General features: G+C 65.3%; 1 protein-coding gene across 1 annotated transcript in view; it reads left to right on the top strand.

Moving 5' to 3' along the window:
- The window catches only part of HSPG2 (heparan sulfate proteoglycan 2), a gene marked incomplete at both ends in the record, with an annotated part of 30,001 nt that overhangs the window by 513 nt on the left and 16,876 nt on the right, over positions 1-12,612 (top strand). The window contains 41 exons of the mRNA XM_079545635.1: positions 1,521-1,662; positions 1,737-1,820; positions 1,949-2,008; positions 2,127-2,236; positions 2,313-2,371; positions 2,901-3,061; positions 3,210-3,554; positions 3,626-3,745; positions 3,811-3,942; positions 4,044-4,188; positions 4,394-4,545; positions 4,630-4,776; positions 4,846-5,009; positions 5,083-5,259; positions 5,346-5,542; positions 5,622-5,769; positions 5,842-5,969; positions 6,050-6,136; positions 6,219-6,277; positions 6,345-6,412; positions 6,552-6,692; positions 7,065-7,241; positions 7,307-7,486; positions 7,563-7,681; positions 7,760-7,871; positions 7,941-8,054; positions 8,143-8,270; positions 8,353-8,430; positions 8,512-8,561; positions 8,648-8,736; positions 8,813-8,953; positions 9,036-9,227; positions 9,953-10,045; positions 10,115-10,195; positions 10,279-10,509; positions 10,588-10,701; positions 10,793-10,920; positions 10,994-11,080; positions 11,875-12,106; positions 12,309-12,414; positions 12,492-12,592. Coding sequence (XP_079401761.1) covers positions 1,521-1,662; positions 1,737-1,820; positions 1,949-2,008; positions 2,127-2,236; positions 2,313-2,371; positions 2,901-3,061; positions 3,210-3,554; positions 3,626-3,745; positions 3,811-3,942; positions 4,044-4,188; positions 4,394-4,545; positions 4,630-4,776; positions 4,846-5,009; positions 5,083-5,259; positions 5,346-5,542; positions 5,622-5,769; positions 5,842-5,969; positions 6,050-6,136; positions 6,219-6,277; positions 6,345-6,412; positions 6,552-6,692; positions 7,065-7,241; positions 7,307-7,486; positions 7,563-7,681; positions 7,760-7,871; positions 7,941-8,054; positions 8,143-8,270; positions 8,353-8,430; positions 8,512-8,561; positions 8,648-8,736; positions 8,813-8,953; positions 9,036-9,227; positions 9,953-10,045; positions 10,115-10,195; positions 10,279-10,509; positions 10,588-10,701; positions 10,793-10,920; positions 10,994-11,080; positions 11,875-12,106; positions 12,309-12,414; positions 12,492-12,592 — 5,379 coding nt within the window. The remainder of the gene's footprint in view (positions 1-1,520; positions 1,663-1,736; positions 1,821-1,948; positions 2,009-2,126; positions 2,237-2,312; positions 2,372-2,900; positions 3,062-3,209; positions 3,555-3,625; positions 3,746-3,810; positions 3,943-4,043; positions 4,189-4,393; positions 4,546-4,629; positions 4,777-4,845; positions 5,010-5,082; positions 5,260-5,345; positions 5,543-5,621; positions 5,770-5,841; positions 5,970-6,049; positions 6,137-6,218; positions 6,278-6,344; positions 6,413-6,551; positions 6,693-7,064; positions 7,242-7,306; positions 7,487-7,562; positions 7,682-7,759; positions 7,872-7,940; positions 8,055-8,142; positions 8,271-8,352; positions 8,431-8,511; positions 8,562-8,647; positions 8,737-8,812; positions 8,954-9,035; positions 9,228-9,952; positions 10,046-10,114; positions 10,196-10,278; positions 10,510-10,587; positions 10,702-10,792; positions 10,921-10,993; positions 11,081-11,874; positions 12,107-12,308; positions 12,415-12,491; positions 12,593-12,612) is intronic.

The following is a 12,612-nucleotide window of genomic DNA, read 5'->3' as shown; positions in this document are numbered from 1 at the left end:
ACGGCCCCCCCCCGTGGGGATGGGGGGGGCACACGGGGGGGTCCGTTCATATGGCCAAAGAAGGCCCGGACGGGCCGCGCGGGGCGGGGGGGCCCGAATCGGGATAAATTAGGCAATGCCGAGCGGGGAGGAATGCGCCCCCCCCTTACCCCCCCCCCCCCCACTCCGTTACCCCCCCGTGTCCCCGGCCGAGCGCTCCCACCCGCAGCTGTTTCGCCCCCATATCGCAGGGGGGGGCAAGGGGGGGTCACGCAGCTGTTAGCCCCCCAGGGGGGTCCCGTCCAGCTGTGCTCCCCACCCCCCCCCGGTCCTCGGGAGGAAGTGGAACGGGGGAGCGGGGGGGGGAACACCACCTCTTGGCCTTGGGGAAACAATGGGGCGGGGGGGCGGCTATTAATAACCCCCCCCCGGTTATTATTCCCGGCCCCTCCGGGCCCGGCCTTCCTGTGCTGCGTCACCCCCCGCTTCCTCCTCTTCCTCGCCGGGAGTGGAGAGCCCGGCTGGGGGCGGTGGGGGGGGGGCCCTCCCCGCTTCGGGGCGTCGAGCGGAGCCGCACGTGGCGCCGGCGGACGTGACAGCGGGGTGGTGCTTCCTCCTCCTCCTCTTCCTCCTCTCCCGCTCCCCCAGGCCCGGCCGCGGCTCCGGGCAGGATTGTGGGACGGCAGATGGAAAATGTGAGCGGCGGTGTCCGGCCGGGCGTGAGCCCGACCCGCTTCCGGAAACCCGAGAGGGGACACCGGCACCCCCCCCCCCCCCCTCCCCGCGCCCTGCTGGCGTCTGGACCCGCCGCCGGACAGCTGGGGTGGGGCGGGGGGGGCGGGGAGCAGCTCCCACCCGTGGGGGCAGAGCGGCTGCAGTTCTGTGCACAGCAATGAGAGCAGAGTCCCGAGTCGGTGCACGGGGAGCGGCTGCAGAGCACCCGCAGCTCAGCGCACGCACAGCATGGCATCGTGCCTCAGTTTCCCCGGCTGCAGCCCTCCCCACCCAGCAGCATCCCCCCCCCCCCCCCGACTGCCGGGTTATTTTGGGGCGCCGCTGTCTGTGCCGTGCAAGAGGAGCGGGGGGGCCATTCGCACCCATTGTTTGGGTAAATCTGCCCCCACCCCACCCGGGCCCCGTGCAGAGTGCCCGCTTAATCCACCCGCTCTTGTTTGCACAGCAAAGTGCTGCCCCGACGGATTCCTCCCGGCCAGCCTGCGGGGGGGTCCGGCCCTCGCTGCCCCCCGGCGCCGCGCTGGGTGCTGCTGCTGGTGCAACGTGACGGCACGCTGCAGTGCACACACACACACACACACACACACACACACACACACACGGTGTGCTGTGCGGTGCCGGGTGCAGGAATGCGGTGGTAGGCGGCAAGCAGAGCCGGGGGGGCGATGAGCTCATCCCCCACCCTGCACACACACACAGCCCCCCTCCGTCACCCGCCGTGACCGCAGCACACAGCTATGCGGCCCGGCCAGCAGTGGGGGGAGCCCGGCGATGTGGCCCTGCTGTGATGGCCGTGACCCCCCCAGGTGTGCCAGGCTGCCGGGGTCCCAGCCGAGAGCTCCTTCCCCGAGGACACGGTGGCCGACCATGTGGGCAGCACGTGGCGCCGGCACTACTACGCGCAGCTCTCCGATGATGAGGACCTGCTGGCGGATGAAGCGTCTGCAGGTAATGCAGCCCCGGGTGGCATCTGAGGAGGGGGATGCGTGTCCTCCGACTGCTCACCGTGTCCCTTTTTGCAGATGGCAGCGGGGAGCTCGGCAGTGGCGATGTGGCACTGGTGGCTGGGGGGCCCCCGGTGCCTGGCGTGCCGTTGGCAACCACCGGTAAGGGTATGCTGCCGGGTGACGCCGCCAGGTGACACTGCCACACTGCTCTGCGCTCACGCTCTGTCTGTTCTCCGTCCTCTCTGCTTTCCTTCCTCTCCTCCTCTTCCTTCTCCCCTCGGCGGCAGCGGCCATGCCCCCCCCGGCGGGCATGGTGGTGGCCGAGCCCGAGGATGACCCCCCGATCAGTAAGTGGCTCTCTGAGGACTCTCACTCTTTCCTATGGCAGCGGGGGGGCTGGTGCTGGGGGTGCCAAAAGGTGGTGTTTTTGGGGTGCTGACCCCCCTTTCTGCCCTCCCCCCGCAGTTTATTTCCGGGCACTGGTGAACTTCACCCACAGCATCGACTTCAGCCCCCGTCTGGAGGACCCCACCTCGGAGGAGTTCCATGAGGTGTCCCAGGCTGTGGTGGACACGGTGAGGGGTTGGGGGGCTGTGGGGTTGGGGGGCACCAGGTGGGCACGCCGTGACCCCGTATCTCTTCCCAAATCAGCTGGAGTCAGAGTATTACAAGATCCCTGGGGAGCAGATGGTCAGCGTGGTGTTCATCAAGTGAGTGGGTCATAGGGGGGGCCTGGGGAGTGGGAAGGTTTGGGGGATATTTATGGGTGCAAGGCGGTCTGGGGAGTGGGATGCTCGGGAAGTGCAGGGGATGTTTGGGGATGAATGGGGAGGTTTGGGTTGCTGGGGAAGTGGAGGAGGGATGGGGTTTGGGGTGCAGAGAAGGACGGGGTGATGGGGAGTCTGGGTGCAGGGATATTTGGAGAGATGGGAAAATCGGGGATGGTGGGGGGGGGTTTGGGTGCAGGGGTGTTTGGGGAAGGATGGGGAGTTTTGGGATGCAGGGGTGTTGTGTTGGTATGCTGTGGTCAGGCGTTTGAGGTGTTTTGGGGGGCAGGGAGGTATGGGGGGTGGGGTGATTTGGGGGTACAAGGTGGTTCAGGAAGGATGCAAAGTTTCAGGGCGCAGGGGAGGTTTTGGGGATGTGGGATGTTGGGGGATATGGGGATACTGGGGACATGAGGCACTTTGTTGGGGGGTGTGCGGGGGCCCCGGGGCGGTGCTGACCCTGTGCCCGCAGGGAGCTGGAGGGCAGCGTGTTTGTGGAGCTGGATGTGGGCTCCGAGGGCAACGGGGACGAGGCGCAGATTGGTGCCGTGCTGCACAGCGTGGTGACCGCTGGCTCCATCGCCTCCTACGTCACCTCACCCGTCGGCTTCCAGTTCCGGCGCCTGGGGGCCGGTGAGTGAGGGGATGGGCTGGGGACCGCCGTAACCTCGGCGCAGGGTGCGGTGTGCCAGAGCGCCTTGAGCCCCTCTTTGTCACCGATGCCCTACGCATCACCCGACTTTGGGGACCCCCTGTCCTGACCGCTCCTCTCCCCCTGCAGTGACCCCCCACCTGCGCCCCTGCACCCCCCTGGAGTTCTCCTGCGGCAGCGGTGAATGCATCGCCCGCGAGTACCGCTGTGACCGCCGGCCTGACTGCCACGACGCATCAGATGAGGAGGGCTGTGCCGAGCCGCCCCCCAGCACTGTGTTTATCAGCACGGCGCGCCCCGCCGTCACCACCCGCCCGGCACTCACCACCTCCCCCATCACCCGCCGCCCCCCACCGCCACCCCACGGCTGCCGCCCCGCCGAGACCCCCTGTGCCGACGGGCGCTGCGTGCCCCGCGATTACCTGTGTGACGGAGAGCGCGACTGCACCGATGGCAGCGATGAGGAGGGCTGCGGTGAGTGGCCGGGGAGCGGGGATGGCGGTGGCGGCCCTGCGGGCGCTGAGCCCCTCTTCCCCCCACCTCAGGCACCCCGTCGCCCTGTGAGCCCAACGAGTTCAAGTGCCGCAATGGGCACTGCGCCCTGAAGCTGTGGCGCTGCGATGGGGACAACGACTGCGGGGACGGCTCGGATGAGACCGGCTGCCGTGAGTGTGGCACGGGGCGCGGGGGCGCGCGGCACAGCACTGCCTGACGGCCAATGTCCCCACAGCCACCAAGGTGCCCGGCATGCCCTGCCGCCCCGACCAGTTCAGCTGCTTGGTCAGCGGTGCCTGCATCCCCGCCAGCTACCATTGCGACGAGGAGCCCGACTGCCCCGACCGCTCCGACGAGGTCGGCTGCAGTAAGTGGCACCTGGGGACGCGGGGTACTGCAGCGAGGCGCGGTGCTGGCTGGGGCTGACGCGGATCCCCCTGCTGGGGCTGATTCCCGTCCCCCTTGTAGTGCCTCCGCAGGTGGTGACGCCGCCGCAGGAGTCGGTGCGGGCGGTGCCGGGGCAGACGGTGAGCTTCACCTGCGTGGCCACCGGTGTGCCCACCCCAATCATCACCTGGCGCCTCAACTGGGGCAGCATCCCCGCCAGCCGCAGGTGGGTAGGAGGCCGGGGCCGGGGCCGTTACCGCGTGTGGCTCGGGGTGGGAGGAGCTTTGCCAGATGGGGCTCCGGTCTGCAGCGATTGGGAGGGGGGCTTCTGCTGGGGGCGGGGTTGGAGCAGGCGGTGCAGGTGGGGTGCAGGGTTTGGGGATGTGCTGGTGCCACGTGCTGGGCGCGCGGTGCACTGACCTGCCGTGCAGGGTGTCCATCGTGAGCGAGGGCGGGCAGGGCACGCTGACCATCCGGGACGTGAAGGAGGCCGACCAGGGCGCCTACACCTGCGAGGCCATCAACACCCGTGGCATGGTGTTTGGCATCCCAGACAGCGTCCTCACCGTCACCCCGCGCCCTGGTGAGCGTCCCCGGCTGCTGCCACCGCCCCATCCCATCCCATCTCATCCCCGTGCCCTCACCCACATCCCACCCTTTCCCGCAGGTCCCTGCCCTGAGGGCCACTTCCAGGTGACTGGCACGTCCCGCTGCCTGCCCTGCTTCTGCTTCGGTGTCACCTCCTCCTGCCACGCCACCGCCCGTCACCGCCACCGCATTCACCTGAGCTTCGATCGCCCCGATGACTTCAAGGGTGAGTGATGGGGATGGCAGGGAGGGGCACGGGGTTTGGGGATGTGCGGAGCTGAGTTTCTCCCTGCAGGTGTCAATGTGACGGTGCCATCGGCCCCGTCCGTGCCAGCCCTGTCAGCCACCCAGCTGCACGTGGACGTGGCCACCGAGGAGTTCCAGCTGCTGGACCTGTCCCGGCGCTTCCTGGCCCTCGACGCCTTCTGGGCGTTGCCAGCCCAATTCCTGGGCGACAAGGTGAGCGTTACGGGACAGCGGCAGGGCTGGAGGACATCCATTGCTGCTGCTGACCCCGTGCTTCTGCTGCCAGGTGGATGCCTACGGGGGAGCGCTGAGCTATGGTGTGCGCTACCGGCTGGGCCGAGGCCCCCCTGAGCCAGCCCCGCGCCCCGACGTGCTGCTGCAGGGCCACGGCCGCCAGCTCAGGGCACACGCCAGGGCCACCCAGTCCGATGTCCTCAACCGCCGCCGCATCCCCTTCACTGAGGTGGGTGCACTGGGGATAGGTGCCGATCGTTACCGATGGTCGCAGGTGGCACTCCTCGGTGACATCGGTGTCACCATCCCCGGCAGGACAACTGGGAAGATGAGACAGGTGCGCCGGTGAGCCGGGAGCTGCTGCTGATGGTGCTGCAGAGGCTGGAAGGCATCTTGGTGCGGGCGGTGTACGATGGGCGCATGGCCAGCGTGGGGCTCAGCGATGTGGCCATGGATGTCACTGGCCCCGGGGACACTGGCTTGGAACCCGCTGGGGATGTTGAGGAGTGCAGGTGACTGGCAGTAGCAAAACGATGCTCTCACCGGTTGTGGCACCTCTGCAGTGCCACCATCACACCGCTGTGTCCTCAGGTGCCCGGTGGGCTACGTGGGGCTGTCGTGCCAGCGGTGTGCTGCCAACTTCGAGAGGGTGCCACAGGGCCCCTACCTGGGGACGTGCTCCGGCTGCAGCTGCCATGGCCACTCCAGCACCTGTGACCAGGTCTACGGGCATTGCCTGGTGAGGACGGGGATGTGGGGGACAGGAGCTTGGCTGTGGGACAGTGCTGTTAAGCCCTGTGTTAACCCCCAGAACTGCCAGCACAACACCGAGGGTCCCCAGTGTGAGAAGTGCAAACCTGGCTTCTTTGGTGATGCCACACAGGGCACGGCCACTGCCTGCCGCCCCTGCCCCTGCCCCTACACGGAGCCGGCCCGCAGGTGGGTGCCGCCCTGGGAGGGCCCAGTGCCACGTCCTGGTCCTGCGTCTCCATCCCCACGTCACTGTCCTCTCACTGTAGGTTCTCTGAGTCGTGCTTCCTGGACACAGATGGCCAGGCCACCTGTGACGCCTGTGCCCCCGGCTATGCTGGTCGCCGCTGTGAGAGGTGGGTGTGCAGGGTTGGGGCGAAGCACCATCTGTGATTGAGTGTCCCCCGGCTTCCTCCCACCAGCCCATGTCCCCTGCAGGTGTGCCCCGGGCTATGAGGGAAACCCCATCCAGCCTGGCGGCAAGTGCACCCGCATCGGTGAGTGTCCCACACGTCCCTTCTGTCCCAAATGGCTCTGCCCACCCTCACCCTCCTCTCACCACAGGCCAGGAGCTCATCAAGTGTGACGCACGTGGAGGCAAGGACGCGGTGGGCGGCACGTGCCGCTGCAAGGTGGGTGTCAGCCAGCCCCAGCCCCGTGGCACCCGATCCTGACCCCCATTGGACCCACTCCATTTCCCCCCGCACCCAGTCCAGTCCCCTGCAGTTTCCCCATCCCCAGTGCCACCAGTTTCCCATCCCCCTCCCGCAGCCCAATGTGACGGGGCGGCAGTGTGATGAGTGCGCCGTGGGGACCTTCCACCTGAGTGATGCCAACCCCGACGGCTGCCTCAAGTGCTTCTGCATGGGCGTCTCACGGCAGTGCGCCAGCTCCTCCTGGAGCCGCGATCAGGTAGGCGGCGTTGTGCCGTGCTGTGCCGTGCTGTGCCATGCTGTGCCGTGTTGTGCCGTGCTGTGCCATGCTGTGCCGTGCTGTGCCGTGCTGTGCCGTGTTGTGCCGTGCTGTGCCATGCTGTGCCGTGCTGTGCCGTGCTGTGCCGTGCTGTGCCGTGTTGTGCCGTGCTGTGCCGTGCTGTGCCATGTTGTGCCATGCTGTGCCATGCTGTGCCGTGCCATCGTGCGTCACGTTCTGCTGCGCTCTGTTGTGCCATGCCACGTTGTGCGGTGCCACACTGTTCCATGCTGTGTTGCACTGTGCCGTGCTATGTGTGCCGTGCTGTACCCCAACATGGGTGCCCATGGCCCCGTCCCCCCACTGCTGCAGGTTCGTGTCACCTCTGAGGAGGTGGCACCGCTGCACCTGGCCAACCTGGTGGGTACGAGGACAGCGATCAAGGGCTCACGCTTCGCTGCCCCGGGGGAACTCATCTTCTCAGACTTCCACACGCTGCCTCGTGACGTCTACTTCTGGGTGCTGCCCTCATCCTTCACCGGAGACAAGGTGCCGCAGCAGGGACAGGGAATGCTGGGTGCCCCCGAGCCCGGCTGAGCCCTGTCCCTGTGCAGGTGACATCGTACGGGGGTGAGCTGAAGTACACAGTGACACACCACGCAGCGGCGGGTGCCCAGCTGCTGCAGTACCAGCCCGATGTCCTGCTGCAAGGCAACGGGATCTCCCTCAAGTACTTCTCCGATGCCAGCCCCACGCTCGGTGTCCCCACCACCATCGCTGTGCCCTTCCGCGAGGTGAGAGCCGATGTCCTCCTGGGGTGGGTGTGTTGGCTCCAAGGATGTGTTGGTCACCACGGGGCTGTGCCAGCAGCACGCCTGGCGCAGAGCGGATGGGCGCGACGCCACCCGGGAGCACCTCCTGATGGCCCTGGCCGACATCGATGTCCTCATGATCCGCGCATCCTACTCAGAGCAGCCGACAGAGAGCAGGTAGTGGGGCGGGTGACTCTGCCCTGGGACGGGGGATGCACAGGAAGGGCGGTGGGAACGTCCTGTCCCACCCCACAGGCTCTCTGATGTCCGTCTGGATGTGGCTGTGCCCCATGCCACTGGCCGGCCGCCGGCACTGGAGGTAGAAGACTGCACCTGCCCCCCCGGCTACCGCGGCCCCTCGTGCCAGGTGAGCTCCCCACTTTCCCCACGGCCCTGGGATGCAGCTGGTGGCCCACACTCGTTCCTGTCCCTGTAGGACTGTGATGTGGGCTACTCACGCAGCACCAGCGGGCTCTACCTGGGCACCTGTGAGCGCTGTCAGTGCCATGGGCACGCCGCTGAGTGCCACCCTGAGACTGGCGAGTGCCAGGTGAGCACGTACTGTTGTGGGGATGGCACGGGGGACACAGTGGGGACCCTTCTGTTGTGCCAGCATCATCCTCTCCCCACAATACCAGGGTTGCCGGGACCACACGGAGGGCGCTCAGTGTGACAAGTGCCAGCCTGGCTACTATGGTGATGCCACCCGTGGGACCCCAGGCGACTGCCACCCCTGCCCATGCCATGGTCCCCATACTGACAGCCAGTAGGTGCTCTCCAGACCCCTCTGTGTCCCCAAGGCTGTTATCTGGGACTTACCCGTCACCTCGTCCCCCTGTCCCATGCAGGAGCTGCTTTGAGGACACAGATGGGCAGCCCACATGCAGTGCCTGTGCTCCAGGACACACCGGGCGGCTCTGTGAGAGGTGCAGGGGACGGCGGTGGCAAGGAGGTTCGTGAGGGTATTGAGGACCCCTCTCACCTCCTTGTTTCCTCCTTCCTCAAAGGTGCTTGCCTGGCTATGTGGGGGACCCACTGCGGGGAGAGCTGTGCCGTGGTGAGCCTTGGGGATGGGGATGCGCGGTGTCCCCGTGCTGATGCTGGGAACCCTAGTTAACCTCTTTCCCACCCTGCCGCCCCCAGAGCCAGGGGCTGCTGGTGGTCAGTGCCAGTGTGACACGCGGGGCAGCGCCAGCGAGCAGTGCAATGCCAGCGGGCTGTGCCAGTGCAAGGTGAGCCACATCCCCACGCTACACCCTGTCCCCATACCGGGATGGGGACGACAGCGTCACCTGTCCCATCCTGCAGGCCAACGTGGAGGGCCCACACTGCGCCACCTGCCGCCCCCACCACTTCCACCTGAGTGCCGAAAACCCGGCGGGCTGCCTGCCTTGCTTCTGCATGGGCATCGTGCAGCACTGCACCAGCACCTCCTACACCCGCGACACGGTGAGTCCCCCGTCCCCATGGGCCCCACAGGTCCCTGCCATCACCCAGTGTCCCCGAGGCACTCAGCCACCCTGTCCCACAGGTGCGAACTCCGTTTGCTGCTGGGAGCTGGCAGGGCTTTGCGCTGGTGAACCGGCAGCGCAGCACCCGCGTGGCCACCGGCTTCAGCGTGGAGATGGGCACCCAAGGGCCTCAGCTCACCTACGGGCGCTTTGGGGAGTTGTCCCCCGAGTCCTACTACTGGCAGCTGCCCCAGCCCTACCTGGGCGACAAGGTAATGGTTGTGGGCATTCCCTCCCCGGGGCTGGTGGGGCCTCTGGCCTCAGCTGCCCGTCTGTGGTGAGCACTCCCAGTGCCTCCTCCTCCCTCCTTCCTTTTCTCTTCTTTCTTTCTTTCCTCCTTTTCTATTTTCACTTCCTCTTCTTTTGCTCTTTTCTCTACCCATTTTTCTCTCTTCCATTATCTTTTCCGTTTCCTCCTTTTTTATTCCCTTTATCTCTTCCTTTCCTCTTCCTCTTTCTACTTTGCTTTCCTGTTTTCTTTCTTCTATTCTTCCGATTCTCTTGTTTCCTTTTTCATTTTCCTTTTTCCTTTTTTTCTTCCTCCTCCTTCTTTTCCCCTTCTCTCCTTTCTCATTGTTCTTCTCTCCTTCTTTCTTTCTTCTCCTTTCTTTCTCTTTCCTTACTTTTTTATTTGTCCTTCCTTTTTTCCCTTTTCTCCCTATTTTTTTTTCCTTTTCCCCTCTTTTGTTTTTTCTCCTTCTCCCCCTTTTTCCTCTCTCCTTGTTTTCTTATTCCTTCATCTTTTCACTTTTCCCTCCCCTTTCCACGTCCTCTTTCCCTTCCCTTTCACCATCTCCCTTCCCACCCCCCACCTCCCTGCATCCTTTTCCCACTGGCAGCACCTTTCCCCCCCCCCCCCCCCACCGCCCTGAGCGGGGCCCCACACGCCAGCCCCCAATTCCCCCCCCGATTCCCACCACCTCTTTCCCACCCACAGGTGGGCTCCTACGGCGGGCGGCTCCGCTACACGCTGACCTACACCCTGGGGGGCCGTGGGGGTCCCCTGCCTGATGCCGACATCCAGATTACGGTCAGTAGATGATTACGGGAGGGGGGGCATTTGGCAGTGGGATGTGCTGACCCCCCCCTTCACCCGCAGGGCAACGACATCACGCTGGTGGCCTACCAGCCCGAGCTGCCGCCCCGCACACCGCGTGCCTTCGAGATCGTTTTCCGGGAGGTGGGAACATTGGGCTCGGTTTCTCCTCATCCCCCAGGGGGTGCAGGGAGGCGGCGCCCCCTGACATCATCCCCTGCCCACAGCACCACTGGCAGCGGCCGGACGGGCGGCCGGCCACGCGGGAGCACCTGATGATGGCACTGGCTGACCTAGACGAGATCCTCGTCCGCGCCACCTACGCCAGCAGCACGGCCTGGGCTGCCATTGCCGCCGTCAGCATGGACGTGGCGGCGCCTCCCCGGCCCGGCCTGCCACCGGCACCGGAAGTGGAGGAGTGCCGGTGCCCACCGGGCTACCGGGGCCTGTCCTGCCAGGTGAGCCGTGCCGCGAGGTCTGCCGGCCCAGTGCCTTGTGTGCGGCCACGGCGCTGACCGGCCTTCCTCTGCCTGCAGGACTGTGCGCCCGGCTACACGCGCACCGGGGGCGGCCTGTACTTGGGGCACTGCGAGCTGTGCGAGTGCAACGGCCACTCCGACAGCTGCCATCCCGAGAGCGGCCTCTGCTCCGTGAGTTGGGAGGGCTGCTGGCGGCACACGGTGCTGCGGGGTTCCGGGGGCGCCTCCCAGCACCATCCACCCTCTGCCGTGTGCCCCACAGGGCTGCCTGCACAACACGGCGGGGGATTTCTGCGACCAGTGTGCGCCTGGCTTCTACGGGGATGCCACTGCTGGCACGCCTGAGGACTGCCAGCCCTGCGCCTGCCCACTGCTGCACCCAGAGAACCAGTGAGTGCTGGAGGCTGTGGGCACGGGGAGGGGAGAGGAGGGGATGGCCCCGTGCTGCCTGTTGTTCCTGCAGGTTCTCGAGGACCTGTGAGAGCCTGGGAGGTGGCGGGTACCGCTGCACCGCCTGCGCGCCAGGATACACCGGGCAGTACTGCGAGCGGTGAGCGCCCGATGCACCCACCTGGTGCACCCACCTGGTGCACCCACCTGGTGTACCCACCCTGTATGGACCCGCCCCATTATCCTCACCCTGTTGTTCCCACCTGATGTACCACTCCTGTGTCCTTACCCACTCTGATATCTGCACCTCAGTGTACCTACATTGATGTGCTCACCTTTATGGAATCATCCCGATATTCCCACTCCAATGACCAACCTGGATGTCCCCACCCCCAATCCGCATACTGATATCCTTACCTGATTGTCCTCACCACGATATATTCACAATATATTCTATATTCATGTCCTCACCACGTATACTATCTCCACCCCCAAATCTCCATCCATAATCCAGATAAAATCACCTCAATATCCCCATCCTGACATCCCCCCCATATTCTCATCCCTGCATCCCCACCTGAATATTCCCACCCCAATATTATTACCCCAATCCAATATCCCTCCTCTGTTTCAACCCCAATTCTGCACTCCAACATCCACACCCCAGTAGCCCCACCCCAATATGCACAGTCTGTCGATCCCATGTCCTTGCACCAACATCCTCACCTCGATTTCTCAACCCAATGTCATCAGCCCTTATCCCTTCCCAGTCTCCTCACCCCAATATTGTCACATCCTCACCTGAGTATCCCTTACCCCAGTGTCTCCATCCTGATATTCCTCCCCCATATCATGACCCCCATATCCCCCCCCACCATCCTCATCTAAGCGTTGTCACCCCGATATCCCCATCCCGATATCATCCCCTACATCCTCTCCTCCTGTACCCCACAGGTGTGCTCCAGGCTACACAGGGGACCCCACTGTGCGAGGCCAGACCTGTGTCCCGCTGGGCTCTCCATCCCTGCTTGCTGTCCGTGTCCACCCACCGCGCACGGCGGTGCCACAGGGCAGTGCAGTCACACTGCGGTGCCAGGCCAGTGGAGAACCCCCCTTGTACTACCACTGGTCCCGGGAGGATGGGCGGCCCCTGCCCAGTAGTGCACAGAGCCGTGGGCAAGGCAAGGTCCTGGGCTGGGGATGGGGTGGAGGCAGTGATGGGGACAAGGAACTGGGACGGGAATTGGGTAGGGATGGGGATGCGTGCAGTTGGAAACAGCCACAAGGGGTCGAAGGGACTGGGACAAGGATAGGGTGGGGATGGGGATGAGGACAGCAGATGAGGACGGGGACGTGGCAGTCTCACCCATCCCGTGCCCCCAGGTGAGGAGCTGCACTTTGCCAACATCCAGCCCTCTGAGGCCGGTGTCTACGTCTGCTCCTGCCGCAACCTGCAGCGCAGCAACTCCAGCCGTGCCGAGGTCATCGTCACCGGTAGGGCATGGTGGGTGGCGGCGTGGTGACCAGGGACGAGGGTGGGGATGGCGCTCAGCCCTCTTGTCTGTGCACAGAGACCCCCACCAAGCCCATCACTGTCACTGTGGAGGAGAAGAGGGTGCAGAGGGTGAAGCCTGGGGCTGATGTCACCTTCATCTGCACAGCTAAGAGCAAGGTGAGCAGGGAGCATGGGCA

Source organism: Tetrao urogallus (assembly GCF_951394365.1).
Source record: "Tetrao urogallus genome assembly, chromosome: 21".
Lineage (NCBI taxonomy): Eukaryota > Metazoa > Chordata > Aves > Galliformes > Phasianidae > Tetrao > Tetrao urogallus.
This window is presented reverse-complemented; position numbering and strand designations above follow the sequence as displayed.